This window comes from Procambarus clarkii, chromosome 40 (assembly GCF_040958095.1).
Source record: "Procambarus clarkii isolate CNS0578487 chromosome 40, FALCON_Pclarkii_2.0, whole genome shotgun sequence".
Lineage (NCBI taxonomy): Eukaryota > Metazoa > Arthropoda > Malacostraca > Decapoda > Cambaridae > Procambarus > Procambarus clarkii.
The window spans coordinates 29,689,975-29,710,726 of record NC_091189.1 but is presented as its reverse complement, the minus strand read 5'-3'; the positions used below and the strand labels follow the sequence as shown (position 1 = coordinate 29,710,726).

Below are 20,752 nucleotides of genomic sequence, written 5' to 3'. Positions count from 1 at the left end.
TGTTTTTATTCACCATACTTGTACAAGTAAACTGGTATGGTGCCCAAAGACCATCGTGGTAACCAGTAAACAACATCGTCGTCTGCACAGTGGCGTCACCGCCCTCACCAAAATGGCGGCTCCCAACCTTCTCTTGCTGTTTATGCCCTCTATACACACGTTATATATAAGTATCTACATTTGTGTTCACCATAGCGAACCACTAAGCTGGTATGGTGAAAGCAGTCAATAAAAGGTGGCCACACACAGTCAGAAGACAATGCCACCACCCTCCCTCCCACAGCATTACTCCTCCCTCCATGGCACACAGCGCTAAAAATCACCACAATCCTGCTATTATCAGAACCCTGGTCAGTTTTATCAGTCAGGGGTCTTCTGTAATAATATCATCGCTACATAATAGCATGAACAAGTATATTATGGCATTTTTAGGTGATGCTGTGGTCACAAGCTTAACAGCAGCGCTGTTAGCTCATGCTGCATGCGTTAGGCTTGGTAGCTCACTCAATACTGAGGCCAATAACACCCGGGAGTTTGGCCCACGATTTTTTTTTAAATGGCGTCTGTTTACAAGAGCCCTGATGAAGGTGTGGTGAACCCCGCATCCGCGGGCCGTTTAAATCTTGCATAGTACTCCTACACGTCATATGACGTGATGCGCAGTTGACTGGAACAACTTCCAAAACGTCATATGACGTGATGCATGACGTGATGTGCACTTTAAGGGTTAAAGACTGTACCTCTCCCAACCAGTTTAAGATAAAAACTAAGTACTACCTAATTAACTCCATGTAACCTACCTCACCTCCAAAATGTCAACCCATGTCTACTATTTTAAACAATGCTGTTTGTTGTCCAAATTGTATTTTTGCTATTTTTTTCTTCCATGTCCCCCCCCTTTTCTGGGGGGAGCCCCGTCGGCTCCCCGGAGCTTTCCCAGGCTGATATGGTAATGTCAGACTTTGGCATCAGTCATGTGTATGGAGTTCATAGGCCTACCGGGGACCAGAACCAGGCCCCCTCAGAGGCAAGGGGGAGCAATGGCCTATAGAAACCCGTGTGGTTGGAAGCATTTTATGTCTGCCATCGACCGGAACAGGCACCCAGAAAGGTAAGCACCTCAAAACAAACCTCTATTCTGGTGAAAATTGCTACCAAAAGCCGAACTAGTGGATAGAACTCCCCAACAGAAAACAAGCAAACTAGTGTGACGTCACACATCGCTGTCTGCGCAGCTCCTCCCTTCCCGAGAGGGGGAAGGGGGAGCCCCAGACCCTTCACGCCGGCTACCCACACCTCGGTTCTTGAGGCTGATGCTATAGGCGAAGGTCGTGTGCTCTGGCTCCGGTGCCGCTACAGCACTGTGCTTCGTGTGTGGTGTTTGTTTTTTTGGGTGCGAGAGCCAGGAGTTATCTTCAGTACTTGGGCTGCATGCGCCTAGGGCTGCCTTCCCTAGGTGCCCTGTAAGTACTGCCCTTGGGGCTTGGGGCCACCTTCCACAGGCTCCTCGGGGTCTGTCTCTGCTGGTCCGTTTTACCATTCATTTTGTCGGCCGCCTGTTGGGCTCTTGGGTGTTCTGTTCGCCCTTGTTACCTTCAGGTAACAGGCAGTTTGCACTGGTAGGGGCGAAGGGTGCTGCACAGCTTTGTATTCCCGACATAGCGGCCGGCTCTGTTCCTTGGGGTTCGCTGTCCTCTTGCAGGGTTGTTTTTCTTTTTGTTTTTGCCTGTGGGGGGTTCTGCCCTATTATTCCACTGGTGTTTGCCCTTCCACGGTTTCCCTAGGCGGCCCTTGCAGCTTACCTCCTGCATGACCCAGATTATGCCTCGGAAATGGATCCGTCAGAGTTCAGGTTTGAGACTTCGTTCCCTTTCTGGCTCCGTTACGGTTCCGGAGTCTTCCTGGCTAGCGGACTGCCACTTGTTTGTTCTGGATTCCTGGCATTTCTTCTGTCGTTCCTGCACACTGGAGTGGCGGGAAGCTTCCACGGTGATTCAGGTTTTCTTGGGGGGCGATCCTGAGTAAATGAACGAGTGCTTGTTTGCCCCTGCCCTTCCCTGCGATGTGGGCATTGTTCAGCTCCATGTGCAGGTTCTCACCCTTTTGGCGGCGTTCGTGGCGGAGGACATACGCGCCCGGGGCCTTTTAGCTTCGACCTTGGTCTTCCCTCCTGGAGCTGACCTCGGATTGGCTCGTGGAGGATGTGAGGACGCTTGGGTCTGTCCCGGGGTCCGGCGTCTTGTCCTTGGCTGCGCGTTCGACGGCTGCCTTGTTGAAGGTTTTCACGCCGATTTTGCGGGATGCGGTTTTCCTATTTTATGCTTCCTGTCTCGTGTGTCGGCAGGTGGTGCTGGGTTCCTCCGTGGAATCTGCTTGGGCTCTGGCTCTTAGGCTTTCGTCGCCTTTTCGTCCGCTTCTGTTTGCGGAGTCGGCCGTGGAGCAGTTTAACCAGGCTGCGTCGTCGGCTTGTCGTCTGATATCGGAGTTGTTGGTTTTCCGGGGGTCCAAGGGTGGGTCTTCCCGGAAGGGTCGTGCCAGGGCTAGGGGTTCCTCTCATCATGGTAGGCCACTGGTGTCAAATTCGGGTTCGGCTCCTGCTTCGGACCCGCCCTCGTCTGGTCGGCGCAGTGTTCGCTCTGTGTAGGGTTCTAGGTCTTATAAGGGGCGCCGGCCCTTTCGCGGTTTGCCCCATTGATGGGGCGATGAAGGGGGGGGGGCGGCTTGCGCTGTTCGCCCATGCCTGGTCCCACGATTCGTGGGCGTGGATTCAATCCCGTGGATTCGGGTCGTGTCTGTCGACCTGCGGTGGCATTGAGTGGCGCCCCCCCTCCTTTAGGGGGGTCGGGACTGGCAGGGCAGGTTTCTTCCCCTATGCTCTGTCAGGTCATCTTGGAGTGGGTTCGCTTGGGCATCGTCAAAACAACGTCGTCCCTCAGATGGGTTTCCCGTCTGTTTCCGGTCCCGAAACGGGACTGCGCAGACTTGCGGTTCATTCTGAAATTCTGATGGTGTCCCTGCGCTGGACCTCCGGGACGCTTATTGGCATGACCCGATTCATCCGAGGTTCCGGGACTGGCTCGGTTTTGTTGTGGGGCATCTGAGTTACCGCTTTCGTTGTCTCCCGTTCGAGTTGAACCTGGCACCTCGCGTGTTCACGCGCCTTACGCCGGTCGTGATGGCCCGTTTGCGTCTTCTAGGTGTTCGGGTGTTGGTCTTCCTCGACGACTGGCTGGTTTGGGCTCCCAGCCGGTCGGCTTGCTTGTTAGCCAGGGACCTGGTTCTTTCCCAGCTCGCCGGGTTCGGGTTCTTGGCGAACTAGAGGAAGTCCTATCTGGTCCCCTCTCAGGTTCGGACGTGGCTGGATCTCGTTTGGGACTCTCGGACCACCTCCTTGTCTCTCCCTCCGGAGTTTCTCCTGTGGCTGTGGTCCCACCTTGGTCTGTTTCTGGTGGGTCCTCGGGTCACCCGGCAGTTGCTCGAGGGGCTGTGCAGGAGCCTGAACTTCGCGATGGTAGTCTACCCGCTGGGTCGGGTTTGGCTTCGTTGGCTGTTCTGGTTCCTTCCGGGTCGCCCCTTTCACCTCTCTCGCAATCGCTGGGTTCGACCCCCAAGGGCCTTGCGTTGGCTGTTACGTCGCCGGCTTCCTCTTTGGGTTTTTCGGAGTTCAGTGCCTTGGCGCCTACCCGAGCCCTTGCTCGATGTGTACACGGATGCGTCGCCTCTCGGCTGGGGCTTTGTGACCAGTGCTCACCAGGCCGGCCAGGGGCATTGGGGTCCGTCCTTCCTTCGAGCTCACAGCACAGTGCAGAAGTTCGCGGCAGTGTGGTTTGCTCTTAGGAGGATTCGGCTCCATGCGGACTGCTCTCCAGTGGTTCATTGCCTGAACCGCAGGGGTTCGATGCGGTCCTTGTCTCTTTGGGGTTGGTCGCTTCGGGTGAATCGTCTGCTGAGTTCTCTGGGGTTTGGCTCGCCTGGCGGTTCACGTACAGGGAGTGTCCAACGTCTTGGCTGACGGCCTGTCTCGCTTCGTTCCCCTCTCCACAGAGTGGACAGTCGACGATGCTTCCATCTGTTGGCCTTGCCTGACGTTCGGGAGCCCCGAGATGGACCTCTTCGCATCAGCGTGGTCAAGGCGCCTTCCCGTGTATGTGGTGCCCTTCCCCGATTGCGAGGCCGTCGGGGTCGATGCCTTTCGGCTGAACTGGTCAAGGTGGGGGTTCCAGTACCTCTTTCCCCCAATTCAGCTGTTACTCCAGGTCCTGACTCGCTTGGAGACTTACCAGGGGAGAGTTGTCCTTCTGGCCCCTTAGTGGCCGGCCCAGCCTTGGTTTCAGGCACTGCTTGCTCGGTGTCTGAACCCAAGGGTTTTCCCGCGGCTACGCCTCTTTCAGCAGATTGAGCCGGTCCGTTACGTGGCTGGTTCGATCTTCTCCTCGAGTCTTCGCATATGGATTCTTTGACTCGAGTCTATCATCATCTCTATGGTGATCAGGTGGCCTGTTTGTTGGTGTCCCACCTGAGGGCTTCTTCTCGGCGGCAGTATGAAGTTTCCTGGTGGTCCTTCTGTTTCTTTTTGCGTCTTTGTCGTGTTAGTTCATTGTCTGTTAGGGTGGTCTTGTCCTTTCTCTCTTGGTTGTTCCAGGACCATCATCTTATGCCTAACACTGTCACCTCGTATCGTGCAGTGCTGGCGGAGCCGCTTCAGCTTGCCTTCGGTATTGATGTTATGTCTGCGCCGTTTTGCAAGCTGTCTCTTGCTTTGTTTCACCTCTGGCCTGCTCATGCTCCGCCTGAGCCGTCCTGGTCTTTAGACAGAGTGTTCGCTTGCCTTTCTTCTCCTCGTTTTGTTGTTGCCCCTTCGGTCCGGGATTGTTTCTCCAAGGCTCTTTTCTTGTTGGCATTAGCCTCTGGGGGTCGGGTCGGGAAGCTTCATGCTCTCCTCCGGCGCAGGGGTTTCTGCTCTTTTGGTCGTAGTGATTGTTTTGTTCGCTTGCAGCCGTCTCCTTTTCTGGCGAAGAATGAGAGCGCTGCGTTCCAGAGAGGTCCGTGGGTGGTTGATGCTTGGTTGGTACGGCCGGGGGTGCATCATGTTTTGTGTCCGATTGCGGCACTTCGCCTTTATTTGCGTGCCACGGCTTCTGTGTCCGGGGACACGCTTTGGACAGATCCAGTTTCCCTTCCCTGATTGTGGGTTCGGGTCTCCCAGGTCGTCCGCAGGGTTATCAAATCCAGTCAGCCTGCTGTCTATCCCCACGCCCATGACGTCAGTAAGTTCGCAGCTCTGGCTGCCGTCTTTGGGAATATGTCTTGGTTTGATATTCGGGTGCAGGGTTTTTAGCGGTTGAACAGGGTCCTGGCTGCTCGTTACCTCATAAATGTCCCTGGGCCTCGTCGGGCTTTGCTTTGGGTCGGCGGTTGCAGCCAGTTGTCTCGACTTCGAGTTAAGGAGTGAGCGACGACCACCTCCCGGGTAAGTCTCTCTTTTTCCATCTGTGAGTAGTTAGCTCCGGGGAGCCGACAGGGCTCCCCCCAGAAAACCAGCGTTGAATGTAATGAAACGCCATTTTCTGGGCGAGTCCTGGAGGCTCCTCAGCATCCCTCCCTCCCTCCCTCCGGTCGGCATTTTTTTCGTGTTTTTGACACCCAGCCTCAGAACTGAGGTATGGGTAGCTGGCGTGAAGGATCTGGAGCTTCCCCTTTCCCCTCCCAGGGAAGGGGAGAGCTGCACAGTCAGCGGCGCGGTGACGTGTGACGTCACACTAGTTTGCTTGATTTCTGTTGGGGAGTTCTATCCACTAGTTCGGCTTTTAGTAGCAATTTTCACAAGAATAGGGGTTTGTTTTGAGGCGCTTACCTTTCTGGGTGCCTGTTCCGGTCAATGGCAGACATAGAATGCTTCCTACCACACGGGGGTTTCTATAGGCCATTGCTCCCCTTACCTCTCTGAGGGGACCTGGTTCTGGCCGTGGTCCCCATTAGGCCTAAGAACTCCATACACATGACTGATGCCAAAGTCTGACATTAGCATATCAGCTTGGGAAAGCTCCGGGGAGCCTCCAGGACTCACCCAGAAAATGGCGTTTCATTACATTCAACGCTGGGTTTTTTCTTATTTTTTTTATTTTCTCAACACAATTTATACTTTAATCTCAATTAGTATTAAGTTTTAGTCTTAGTGTTTTTCCTGCTTGAAACGCATTGCGTAATAGTGGCTTTAGACATTGTATGTACTAGCTCTATCTATTAATCCGTCAACGTTTTGTATCTATGTATGTACTTTACCTGAATAAATATTTGTATTTGTATTTTTAAAATGTACCTTCCACAGTGCTAAGGTGGCACAGTAAAAGAGCTCAACCAAACTCTGAATGAGCATAGAAAGTATGCTCATAAATACTCAGTATCAGAGGGACCACTAAATAGCACTCTGACCCAAGTGCTAGTTTTCCAACTAACCACTTTCTTTGACTACCACTAGATAGTAGCACCTTAGCCAACACATAGTCCCCTGACTCAAGTCCTATCATAGTTTTAACTGACAAACGACAACACTCCACAAATAAGAATCGGGGACTCGTGGGATGAAGTATAAGCACTTGAGTGTTATGCTCAGAAAGTAGCCTTTCATGCATGGAGAACTATCACAATAATATGATGAAACAATCATATCATTGAAAACAATAAATTGAAGCAGTCCAGTTGATAGTGTGTGCCTGATTAATCAGGGGAACAGGTTCAGTTCATAATTATTCAATGGCTGGTTTCTGTGTTATTTCATTGGAATTTTCTCTTAAGATCAGAAAGTATGCAGACATGGAAATTATGGATATTAAAACATAAAACTTGAAAAAATAGAGTATTGAGTGTAATGAACTGTTCCTTTCTAGGTTGAACTTCATTAGGTCCTCTTAGTCTATGCCAACGGCACATGCAGGATACTGACCATGCCAGGTGTCCAGTAACTCAAGACACAGTGTACAAGAACCTTTTCCAGCTGTCTTGTCTCCTCCATGTGGCTGGGAAGCTCATGGGGATCAGAGATCACCCCAATTGTGCCCAACCACTTGGACTGGACGGTAGAGTGATGGTCTCGCATCATGCAGGTCGGCATTCAATCCCCAACTGTCCAAGTGGTTGCGCACCATTCCTTTCCCCCATCCTATCCCAAATCCTTATCCTGACCCCCTCTCAGTGCTATGTAGTCATAATGGCTTGGCACTTTTCCCTGATAGTTTTCTCCCTCCCTCCCACTACAGAGATATGGAGGGAAAGTTTGTGGGGACCAGAGTTCAACCCATTAAAGGAGATAAGTGAGGGAAGCTCTTGAGGGATCAGAGATCAATATACGTACTACTGTACTAAGATGAGGCAAGGCAGTTCATGAAAACCAGAAATTAACCCACTTCCAGGATGAAACACCTATAATAAAGTCAACTCAACACACCCAACCCCTATTCTGAAATTTATTTGGAAACTGAGATTCATGCTTTGGTGATCCTCAATCTCCTCTCTTCTTATAGAGAAAATAAAAATCTGGTTCTGGCTCTTTTAGGTCTGTGGGAGTCTCAGCATCTGTGGGAGTCTCAGAGACTTGAGACTCCTTAGGCTTAATGTAGACAGTCCATTGGCATCAGGAAGCCTTCCCAGACATGCATTTTTTCTTTGTGTCGATATCAATTTCATTCTTTTATTAGACATGATAAAATATATACAATTATTACTAAATATTTTCTAATTGGTTTCAAGTGATATTTTATAAATTCAACGCTTCTGAGTCACAGTATGAGATGGTGGAAATCAATGTATCAACAGGAATAAAGCTGCACCACTGTCAGGATTTATCCAACTACAAATGAGCAGGAGATTCAGGAAGTAGAGCATGATTATTCACACTGCTGAATTTAAGGTCATATAGATCATAAGTAAAAAACTTTTTTTCACCTACCACTTTCATGTTGGCAATGATGGCAAGATAGTTACTTTCAGTATTTCTCAACTGTGCCCTCAAATCTTCTCGCTCTTGGACAACACGAGTTTCCTCTGCAAGAGAGTCTTTATGCAGGTTCAGCAATGCCTGTTCACTATCCACCTGAAATGAAAGATTTCATTTTGAAATATAATTGGACAATATCTTGGTTATCTTGAGATGATTTCGGGGCTTTTTAGTGTCCCCGCGGCCCGGTCCTCGACCAGGCCTCCAACACAACACACATTTCCTCCACAACAGTATATTTATGAAGATTTAGTAACACCTGCTCACCTGAAATCAAATTAAATGAAGATTGCTGTCTTGCCTGCTTGTGGCACTATTGCAATTTGCTACTTTCATGAATGATAGATGAACATCTGTGACAGGTATACTTCAGGAGCCAGTGCTAAGTTTGCAACACACTACAACACTTCCTTCCATTGTTTGCACTGTGTAATAATGATTATTTTAATAAATAAAAGTAACATTTGTAGTAAAAACAATGAAAGATTTAACATATAGTATTAATAGTATAATAGTGTGTAGTTATGTCAATAATATACTTGCTCCAAACTCTCATTAGCTTATGTGCAGATAATGAGATGGGTTTGTTAATTCTACTTAGTCCCCTAATAACGAATTCATACCTCTTCCCTAATTACAGTTAATACTCCTTCCTAACCTACTAGTAGACGGTCAGGTGAGGTGTGGACTGATTATATAAGCAATCTATGGCAAATAATCATCAGATTGGTGAACCCCGACAGAGAGAATGCATCTTTTGCTAAACTGTCACAGAAAAGCTACTACTTCACTAGCTCCTGGAATGTGAAGCAACCAACGACCTTGGAAGAGCTTTAAGAGTTCCCGAATCTTGCAGTAATCACCATGAAGCTATCAACACAGCCACTCTTCTGGTCAAAAAGGGTGTCCAGCAGCTGGACACCCCTCATAAATACTGTCAAACAGTATCCTTACCCGCAATACCAGCCTGACGATTAAATGCGACCTCAGAACACTGAATAGATTTACTGAACAAAAAATTGTACCACTTACGGGCTGTTCATGCCATGCCACCTCTTGTGTGTGGCTTAATCTTTATCAATCAATCAATCAATAATCATCAGTTTAATTTCAAGTGTGGTTCAGTACAGACGCTTGAGAAATACAACACATCTTCAATATTCACTAACAATAATGTACCACTCGGTGTGTCCAGTTCCTACCCTCACCAGACGCTTCAGCTTCGGCACAGAGCAGACAGCCAGACTCCAGCCGCATCAAGCTTCCACGCTCTCAACCTTCAAGGAGCACCTCGACTCTGCCTGCATTCAGAGCACCACGCCTACGACTCTCACCCTGCATCCGAGCTCTCTGCCCACAGCCTCACTCAGCTCTGCCCTGCTCCAGGTTTCGTCTTAACTTCTACAACACTTCACTCACTGCCAATAACCGACTGCTGAAGCCAAGACTACTAAATAAATATGAAAAACACTAAACTCTGTGTGTCTAATTAACCAAATACGTATACATAGTCTTACGTTACAAGTGTATTTGTTCTCAGTTTTTAAATCTTAATTATAAATTTAAAAATTTTTCATGATTTGCTGAAAGAAAATGTTTAGCGTTAGCAGTGTGGCAATATAATCAAGCCAGCCCACACTGCTCTTTCCAGCTGTTGGTATACTGTATATCATATATACTGCACTGTATATTCCATTCTGTACTGACCTGGCCATCTCTGTCGTATCACTTGTTCCTTCTGGTGTGCTCCCATCTTTCTTTTTATGCATGCTCTTTGAGGTCTGTAAGGGGTATCATTTCTCACCTCTTTTCTTTCCCTTTCTCTTACCATAAATGAATACCCTTCATGTGTCAGGTTAATATAATGCTCCTCCTTTCAGTTTACTTTGAGTGAATACTCACCTAGTTGTTCTTGCAGGATTAAGCATCTGCTGTGTGTGTGTGTCTGCAATTACCTTAGTGTAGTTACATGAGGAGATCTATGCTCGTGGTGTCCCGTCTTCCCTACAATCTTTATCATATGATGCTTTGAAACATACTGCTAATATTTTTTTGGCATCCACCATCTCCTCACTTACATTGTTCCAGCCATCTATTCTATAATATGAGTGGGTGTGTGTTTATGTGCTTGTATATGCACACAAATTAAAAAAATTTAAAAGTTCACTTTTGCAAACAGAGTGGTAGACAGTTGGAACAAGAGGAGGCCTGATCAGGGACTGGGCTGCGGAGACATTGAGCCCCAAAATCATTGCAAGACAAGTTCAGTGAGAGGGTGGTGGAAGCCAAAACTGTCAGTAGTTTCAAAATGTCATGACAAAGTACAGGGAAGAAGGGATATCACAAGTGTAGCTCTTGTCTTGTGATTGCACTTAGGTAATTACACTAAGGTAATTACACACACATTGTAACTACCATTTTAATGGCTTCACTCATGGTCTAAAATATTTACAGGAAGTACTTTAATGTAAACAGACTTACCTGAAGGTGTGTGAGGGTGTTTTCCTGGGTAAACATGAGATGCTTCATCTTCTGTTGATATACACTGATCTCTTGCTGATGCTTCTCCTCAGCCTCTCCTATCTCAACATCCTTGTGTCTGAGAAATGTGTTCACTATTAATCAATGCTTCAGTATGGTAAATGTGCTATGACAAATTATATTTGTAAAAACTACCAATTTTTAGCTGTATCAACTTTTGGGAAAACTTAGAGTTTGAATTAAAAGATATGTTTATCTATAAAATAACACCAGAATTTAGTTGGTATATGTAGTATTTACTTGAATATGAATCAAATTACCAGTGACTGGTATTACGATGTGAACCTGGTGGTCAGCATCCCAGTGCTAGTTATCAGTTAGAGGCTGCAATTATATTGACCCATTAAAAGGATTTTAATGTACTGTACAGTACAGTGCTTAAATCTGCAATTCCGAGTGTGATTACCTGCTGTTTGATGTAAGTTATCTCTTGAAGTTCTCAAGAGTATAATCCATTATCAGATCACCGGTACAGTAGTACAGTATTTTGTGTTTGGCCATATCCTGAAGTCAACACAAAGTAGTGTAACACTAGATTATACCTGCGACGATTATTACAGGTTTAAAGATAACCTCTTAAAGCACAATGAAATCACAAAAATGTGATTTATCTATGAGAAATTATTGAAGTCGTGTATCTGAGAAATTCAGGGATGCAGGTTTGATACTATTAAACAGCCTCAATGCTTTCTCATACCCTCATAAACCTCAAAATTATGCAATACAATACTGATATATAGAAATTCTTGAGAGTAAGAAAGCTACAATATCTGTATATTATATTTCTTACATTTTGTTAGTCAAAGATATAACTGGAGCTTCTATCATTTGGAAGTACATATTATATAGCAACTTTCATAATGCAAAAAACTTTACAACACTTTTCCATTCATTCACTAAATAAGATGTTAATGAGGTACATCTAATACTTCAATATTTACAGTACTTTTATTTAGAATGAACAGAATGTGAAAGTTTATTTCCCTTCCTTGGAAGAAACAAAGATATGGCTTTCACCTGTTCACTTTTGCAGTCTTTCTCCACTAAACCTGTTGCATGAAATGAATTGTCCAACTTTATTTGAGAAGATTCTGAGGAAGAACAGCAGACAATAGAATCTTCTGGGCTAAACCTACACTTTTTCAAGCTGTTCCTGCAAGGCCATGCAAGCTTCGCTTTGCTTTGATGTCCAAAGGGATTGGAAAGGATGGGGGAGGTAGAGAACCATGCAAGCTGTTCCTGCCTGCAAAGCCATGCAAGCTGTTCCTGCCTGCAAGGCCATGCAAGCTGTTCCTGCCTGCAAGGCCATGCAAGCTGTTCCTGCCTGCAAGGCCATGCAAGTTGTTCCTGCCTGCAAGGCCATGCAAGCTGTTCCTGCCTGCAAGGCCATGCAAGCTGTTCCTGCCTGCAAGGCCATGCAAGCTGTTCCTGCCTGCAAGGCCATGCAAGCTGTTCCTGCCTGCAAGGCCATGCAAGCTGTTCCTGCCTGCAAGGCCATGCAAGCTGTTCCTGCCTGCAAGGCCATGCAAGCTGTTCCTGCCTGCAAGGCCATGCAAGCTGTTCCTGCCTGCAAGGCCATGCAAGCTGTTCCTGCAAGGCCATGCAAGCTATTCCTGGAAGACCATGCATGGAGTAAGGAAGATTGGATAATTTTCATGCCTACATGCAAAATATCTTTTATAAGCAGTATGTAGCTTCAGAGAGACTGCCAAATATTGCTCTCTGAACTGCTAACTCACTACGCGTACTTTAAACAGTGTACTTTAAACTGTACTTTGAACAGTGTAATGAGCTTACCTAAGTTCTGCGCGCAAATTATCCAAGTTTTCTGCAGCAACTTGCCACAGTCTCTGTACACGTTCCAGTTCACTCTGAACGTAGTTTCTTTCTTCTCTTTCTCGTTCCAACTCATTACGAAGCCTAGTAAAAGTAATATTATACACACACAAAAAAAGAAAACCCATTAGACATATGAAACAACAAAATTAATACACATTGACATAGCTCTCATTGACAAAGCTTCTTGAATCCAAACCAACAGAACATAAAAACATGAATTCAGTACTACGGCCAGTCAGAGAGGCGGGGTGCATTATTGTCTTTGGAATTCTCAAGAACTATCTCTAAAGTCATGGCAAGACAAAAGATTAACAAAACCCATTTCAGGTGCTCCCTTTTATCTACACTACATGTCAGAATCATTTGATTTCTCATCATTAATACAGAAGAGAACTAGATGATTGTTTAATTCATACAATAAAAATATATTAAGAAATACAACCCCAAAAGATCTCCTCTCACATAAATATAATGAGTAATTATTATTAAACAGTGATTGCTCTTATGATCACTGGCTAGGAATTTAAATGTACTGTATATACTAAGCTGTAACCCAAAACGTTTTTCGAATTTCAGGTATCACTTCACTAATGAGTCCTTGCCAATACCAGAAATGTACATAATATTAATGAGGAAATAACTAATATCTTAATAAATTCCACATCCAAAAGGGAAACAAATAATGATGATATAGCTTTACATTGTTGGGGGATAGAAAGCCTATTAAGCTTATCAAGATCCCCCTTCTAGGCCAATGGCTGATCCAACCCACAACAGTTGTCTAATTTTTGTGTATCTATTTATTGTTAGGTGAACATATACAGTACTTCAGATGTAAAGAAACATCCCCTCATCATCTTTGAACTGCATGGGAATTAAACCTGGGATCTTTGGGTTGTGAACTCACTGCAAGACGAGTTAGTCTACTTCCAGTAATGCTGTTGTCTAAGACATGGTGGAGTTTCTAGGACTTCACCCACCTCCAAATATGTGGAGGTTGGGTACAGTCCTGCCACCTGTTGTGGCAAACAAAGCCAAACTGATGTGTTAATTGTTTGTTAACCAGAGACTCATTGGCAGTTGCACAGTGACATCAAGGGGAAAGGATTCTGTAAGGCCTGATTTTTATGAATAGACTTTCTGTCTGCCATTCTTAACTTACTTACAGTCTACTGAGATTAGTCTCACATGTACCAGGTAATCCAATATTAGTGATGTACAGAATGAGTTTACGTGAAGGAGTATTACCTGATGCTTGGACAAAGAGTGTCATTGTTCCCATCCCCAAACCACACTCAGATAATTATAGACCCATATCTCTAACATCGTGTGTTTGTAAAGTGCTTGAACGTATTGTTCTTAACAGACTCATGTATCGTATACAGGGGCACCTGTCACCCCAACTGTTTGGATTTATGCCTAGCCTCAGTACACAACACTGTTTTGCTGAGTACTTCGCACATATTGAAGCTTCCCCTCAAGCAGTCTTCATCGACCTAGCAGCAGCTTTTGATACAGCAAACAGAGAAATCATATTGGAACAGCTTGCCGAGCTGGGAATACAAGGAAAATTACTGAAATGGATAAAGGGCTATTTGTCTAATCGAACAGCATATGTTTTGTTTAATGGTGTTAAAAGCACAGAGAGCAAACACTTTGAACTGGGAACTCCACAAGGAGGGGTCCTCAGCCCCTTGTTGTTCAACGTTCTGATGCATAAACTTATTAAGGATCTTCCAACTAATAATGAAGACACTGTCATTTGTTATGCTGATGATATATGTTTACAGGCTGCCTCCGAGCCTAGAATGCAAGTTCTGCTCGATGCTTTTGCTACTAGAGCTGAGGAATGTGGCCTCCTTATCTCTGTACAGAAAACTCGTGCCCTCATTCCATGTGGTATTCCACCAGCCAATTATCATATAGATGGGCGAGCACTTGAGAACTACGAGTCTTACAGATACCTTGGTGTCCCCATTAACGACCCTGGGTACCTTTCTTCTCTCAAGAGGAGACTGTGGGAGAGATTAAAGCCCTTGCGGGTCCTTGTTGGTGTCAATCATGGAATCAACGTGAGACTTGCTAGAATGTTTTATGTATCATTTATACGCTCTGTGATTGACTACAATGCTCTACACCTCACACTGTATACTGACAAAGAGCTGAAATCTCTTGAAATCTTGCAAAATGAAGCTATGCGTCTCATCCTTGGGGCTCCAAAGTCCACGAGAACAGTTAATATGAGAGCATCGTTAAAATTACCTACCATAAGTGAGATAATTTTGTCTATTAGCACAGTTTTTGGCGTGAAGGCATTGAGTAGATCTAGACAACACATGAAGTTTCAAGCTAAACTTTCTAATATGCTGCACTCACCTGAGGTCTATAGATTTGCATTTGTAGATTTGCTTCCAAATAAGATGTAGTAGGTCTTTTCTATGTTAAGTGTTAGTTTGTTGGTTGACATCCATAAGTGGACTTTTTTTAGTTCATTATTAACAACATTATTTAGTGTATGTGGGTTGGGGGTTAGAGTAGATGAGGGCAGTATCATCAGCAAACAAAATAGGTTTCAGAATGTTAGAGACGTTAGGCAGATCATTGATGTAAATAAGAAATAAGAGAGGTCCCAAAATGCTACCCTGTGGCACTCCAACGGTTATTGGTAGAGTGGGAGAGGTTATATTATTGATGGCTACACATTGGTGTCTATCACTAAGATAGGATTGGATATAGTCCAGTGTTTGGCCTCGAATTCCATAATGATGGAGTTTACGTAAGAGGTAATTGTGATTAACAGTATCAAAGGCCTTTCTCAGGTCAATAAGAGTCCAATCGGAAACTCATTTTTGTCAAGGGCTGAGTAAATTATATCAAGGAGACTAAGAATTGCATCATTGGTACTCTTTTGGGAGCGGAAGCCAAACTGACAAGGGGCTAAGAATGTCAAATTTTACAAGGTAGGAGTAAAGCTGTTTATAGATAATTTTTTCAAATATTTTTTATAGTATGGGTAGGTTTGATATTGGTCTATAATTGTTTATGTCTGTCGGATTACCTCCTTTATGAACTGGTGTTACTCTTGCTTTTTTAAGGATATCAGGGAAGGTATGACACTCAAGGGATTTGTTGAACAGCAGAGCTATAGGTGGGGCAAGGGCGTGGGAGGCGCTCTTGTATATAATAGATGGTATTTCACTGATGTTCCCAGCTTTGGTTTTTAGGGAGTGTATGATGGACACAACATCTGTCAGGCTGACTGGTGAGAAGAGAAGAGAGTTTGGATAACTGCCTGAGAGATATGTGTTGATATGTGTCTGTGGGATTTTACTGGCAAGGTTAGCACCAACCGATGAAAAGAAGCTACTGTATTAAATTCATTCGCCATTTCTAAATCAGATGACGGTGTAAGGCCATCCTTAGAGAGTATTATCTGGTTGTGGGAGTGTTGTTTAGTTCCTAGGATATTAGAGATGGTCTTCCATGTGCTTTTCATGTTGCCTTTTGCTTCTTTGAATTTGTAGAATTTTTCTTATAATTTTCTTATAATGTAATTTTCTTATATTGTAGAATGTCCCATATTGACTGACTTTCGCCCTCCTGGGCTAAGGTATGCTGAACTGTGTAATTACTATATGAGTACTGGAACACTTGATGATATATTGGACTTGTACCCAAGATTAACCATGTAATGTATCAGTTATATAATGTATGTATGTGATGTAACTATATAGCCTGAGCTTGTAAAAGCACCTTCATCACCTTCAGTGATTAAGTGCTTAATTGCACACTAGTTTCTCTATCAGGTATCTCACTCTGACAGAGTAAAAGAGACAAATGTATGTGAATGCATGTGTGTGTGTATATATGTATGTATACATGTATGTATATATGTATGTGTACATATATATGTGTGTGTGTATGTGTATAAAGTACATATGGAAGCTGATCAGAATTACATTTCACCTTTGTAAATGCACATTAATGACACTATGTAAAAGACACATCGAACACTTTATGTAGGGCATACGTAAATCTGTGTATCTATGTATTTACGTATGTAGGTTAGCTTAGCATTTTAAAAAGCACCGAATCACCTTCAATGGTTGATTGTTCAATAATCCCTTGAACTATATGTTTAACACATCTCTAACCCTGTCCATGGAGGACAGAAGAAAATGTATATATGCTGGTTAGCATTGTAAATGTGTGGCCACGTTTGTGGTAGAAAATAAAAAAAAATAAAAAAAAAATTCTTAACTCAACTGATACTTTCTCCAGTGACTCTCTAGCACATTTTATGACCATATATGTAGTTGCAGGGCCATTTTGAAAAATGGGTAATAATGAAAAAAATACAAAGCTGGGAGGGACTATTTAGCACCACCCATGTTGTGGGGATATAAACATTTTGAAAAGATTCCTTTGGCATTGATAATGTACATCATTTTGCATTATGCATGATCTTTTTCCATACAGTGGATCATATACCTTTGAAAGCAGCAGAATGACTTGGTCAGAAGGGCCTTTTTAATAGAATCAAAGCCTGATTATTTACTATAGTATTTGCTTTGCCATCAATTTTATTATTTTTTCCAGATGGGGGCCTGACGGTTGAGTGGACAGCGCTCGGGGTTCGTAGTCCTAAGGGATCCGGGTTTGATCCCCATCGGAGGCAGAAACAAATGGGCAGAGTTTCTTTCACCCTGATGCCTCTGTTCACCTAGCAGTAAATAGGTACAGTACCAGGGAGTTAGACAGCTGCTACAGGATGCTTCCTGGGAATGTGTGTGTGAAAATTAGGATTAAGGACTTGCCCGTAATACTATGTGTGCTCGTGGCTGTACAAGAATGTAAGAACTCTTTTACAGTATATATAAATAAATAAATAAATAAAAAATATGACAAATCATGATAGGGTTTTATATCTAACAAATTTCAAAATGGTGAGCAATATAATTTTTGCTTCTTACCTGATTACATGACCTTCCAGTTGCTCTTTGCTCATAGTATTAATTGGGATGCCATCTATTAAAGTTTGTGCACGCCCACTGCCTGTCTTTTTGGATCCACGCTTTCCTTTACCTTTTTCTCCTTTCTTTTTTGGAGGCTGCCAAAATATCAATAAAATGAATAAGAAAACTAAAATATTGAACAAAATAATATCAATTCATCAAATGTAATGCATTTATTTCAGATCCAATGGTATAAAAATCATTCCTGAACTAAATCGACTCTCATACCACGAACAGTTGCAAGCCACAGGGTTAACAACACAAACCAGACATGACAGGGCTGATTTTGCCAAAACTTTTAAAGTACAGTACTAGTACTAAACAATTTGGAGGATACTGATCCAGACTACTTCTTAAAAAGATCAGATAAAACACAGACAAGGAGCAATGGTTTCAAGCTCTACAAGCCATAATGCAAGACAAAACAGGAAATGCTTTTTCATCCATAGGGCTATAAACTCATGGAAGTGGCTACCCACCAAAGCATAAATACCAAATCACTGCTGAATTTCAAAATCCAGCTCGATAAAATCATCAGGACAAATGGAGGGACATTTGATAAGCTGCAAGTTTCCTGTCCTTGTCAAGGCCACTAGTGAGATAGTGGCCTCAGGTAACTTTAGGTAAATTAATTACAAGAGCAACAGGAAATGCATTCAGAATAAGCGTTATTATGATATACAAGCAAACATGTTATTTCCAGATGCCAGATTTCTAGATTAACAAATTTATCATCTGTGATTTGCTTGTATAAGGTTGTCCAGGCAAGATGAATGAGGAGAGCACAGCTCATTTCATGAGACATGAGGAGCCTAGTTAGCACACCTGAACTGCATATGTGCACTGAGGCAGCATAATAAGCATAGGCTGGCATATGAAAATTTAATTAAATTATTATGAATTATGTGATGATAATGATTAAATGAAGATGTTATGATATGGTCGTGAGGTAGTGGTGATAGTTTTGGTAATGTTAGGAAACATAATGGTGCTGTTGGTAAAAATGTGAGTGGTTATCATTGTAATGGTGATGGTTGGTGTGATGATGTGGTGGTAGTGTGTGGATGAGTACAATGAGTAGCTGTAATGAGCACAGGTATGTCTAAAGATACATGATACTGTATGTTGAAGAGATATGACGATATGATGATCATGAAAAGGTGGTGGTAGCAGTAATTAAATAATTAGAGACTACAATCTCAGAAGTAAGCACCACTTGGACAGATATACTAAGCCTCCTAGGTCTTGCCAGTAACTAGACAAGTAACCATGTGGATAGGCTCACCCGTAGCTAGGGCAAACTTAACAAGCATAGCAGGTTATCTGTCCCTGACAATGATATTCTAATACACTACTGTACAATCAAATAAAATATGAAATATGAAGGGATGTTTAGTGCATTTAATTTTAACTATAAAGGTATTGACAGTCAGCCTCCATATCTCTGCTTGCATTGATAATGTGAACTCAGACCTGCTGCTTTTTCAGCCATGTTCCCCCTTTTTTATCTTTATTTTTATTTGTTCTCAACACATTTTATTCTTTATACTCAATTAGTATTAAGTTTTAGTCATTAATTGTTTTTCCTGCCCGAAACTACTTAAATCAAATACCTTTTCTATATGCATTTTATATATACATTATAACCATAGTACAGTATATGATTAACTCTAAATATACTTAACTTTTTAAGAGTTAATTCTTTAGAAAATGTTAATAAAATACAAGGGACAGTCTTACCCCAACCCTGTATATAATCTTAAGATGAATATTACAACAATCTATGCCATGCTAGACGTTAGTGCGAATTGTTGACAGAAGCGAGTTGGAAAAGGGGTGACTTGTCCTGAAACCATGATACGTTCACTCATTATATCATCATCAGATGCTTTCATTCCCATGAATAAATAAATAATATAAATAAATAAATAAATAAATAAATAAATAAATGTTTATTTAGGTAAGTTACATACATACAAGAGATTTTACAAGATTGATGGATTTATAGATAGAGCTAGTACATACAATGCCTAAAGCCACTTTTGCGCAAAGCGTTTCGGGCAGGTAAAACATTAATGACTAAAGCTTAATACTAATTGGGTATAAAGAATAAAATGTGTTGAGAACAAATAAAAATAGAGATAAAAGAGGGGGGAACATGGCTGAAAAATCAGCACAAATACAATTAGGTCGACAAACAGCGTTGTTTAAAAAAACAAAAAAACAGACATGGGTTGACAATTGAGGGGTAAGGTAGGTTACAGGGAATTTATTAGGTAGTGCTTCGTTTTTATCTTAAACTGGTTGAGAGAGGTACAGTCTTTAACATGGTTGGGAAGGTCATTCCACATTCTGGGTCCCTTGATTTGTAGAGCATTTCTAGTTTGATTAAGTCGTACTCTTGGAATATCAAAACTGTATTTATTTCTGGTGTGGTGCTCATGGGTTCTGTTACAACCTTCAATGAAGCTTTTGAGGTCAGGATTGGCATTACAGTTCAGCGTTTGATATATGTATAACACACATGAGAGAATGTGCAGTGACTTAATATCTAACATAGTCAGAGATTTGAGTAGGGGTACCGAGTGATGTCTGGGGGCCAGAGTTGGATATTGTCCTAATAGCAGCTTAGTGTTGAGTAATTAGAGGACGTAAATGATTTTGGGTTGTAAAACCCCAAGCACAAATACCATAGTTGAGATATGGATAGATAAGGGAGTAATAGAGAGTCACCAGGGCAGGGCGTGGTACATAATATCTGATCTTAGAAAGAATGCCAACAGTTTTTTAAACTTTTTTTGATATATTTAGAATGTGTCCCTGGAAATTCAGTTTGTGATCAGTGAGAATGCCAAGAAACTTGCCATCTAATTTGTTACAAATTTGGGTATTGTTTATTTTGAGATTTATTTGATTAGAGGATTTATTGCCAAACAGAATATAGAAAGTTTTGTCATGTTAAGGGTGAGTTTGTTGGCAGTTAGCCAAAGATGGACTTTATTTAGCTCAGTATTTACTGTGGCATTTAGAGCAAGGGGGTCAGGACTGGAGTAAATGAAGGTTGTGTCGTCAGCAAATAGAATTGGTTTGAGGTGTTGGGAGGCATTTGGAAGGTCATTAATGTAGATAAGAAAGAGGAGAGGGCCAAGTATGCTGCCCTGAGGAACACCAATGTTGATGGGTAGGGTGGGAGAAATTTAATTATTCACAGAAACATACTGGAGCCTGTCAGTAAAGTAAGATTTGAGGTATTGCAGGGAGTGTAAATAAATAAATGTTTAAAAAGAATAAATAAAGAATAAATCCTGATGCAACATACCGGAAATCACAAACAGTTTTTATAAAAAAAAAACTTAAGTTAAGA

At 43.0% G+C, this 20,752-nt stretch overlaps 1 protein-coding gene across 2 annotated transcripts in view; it reads right to left on the bottom strand.

Annotated features, from left to right (window-relative positions):
* Nucleotides 1-20,752, bottom strand: part of LOC123757997 (Growth arrest specific protein 8) — a 168,082-nt gene that overhangs the window by 38,969 nt on the left and 108,361 nt on the right. For both annotated transcript variants that reach the window (XM_069338917.1, XM_045742102.2), the window contains 4 exons: nucleotides 17,347-17,483; nucleotides 12,332-12,454; nucleotides 10,475-10,592; nucleotides 7,946-8,089 (listed from right to left, as the gene is read on the bottom strand). In XM_069338917.1, the coding sequence (XP_069195018.1) occupies nucleotides 7,946-8,089; nucleotides 10,475-10,592; nucleotides 12,332-12,454; nucleotides 17,347-17,381 (420 nt within the window). In that variant the 5' untranslated portion in view covers nucleotides 17,382-17,483. The remainder of the gene's footprint in view (nucleotides 1-7,945; nucleotides 8,090-10,474; nucleotides 10,593-12,331; nucleotides 12,455-17,346; nucleotides 17,484-20,752) is intronic.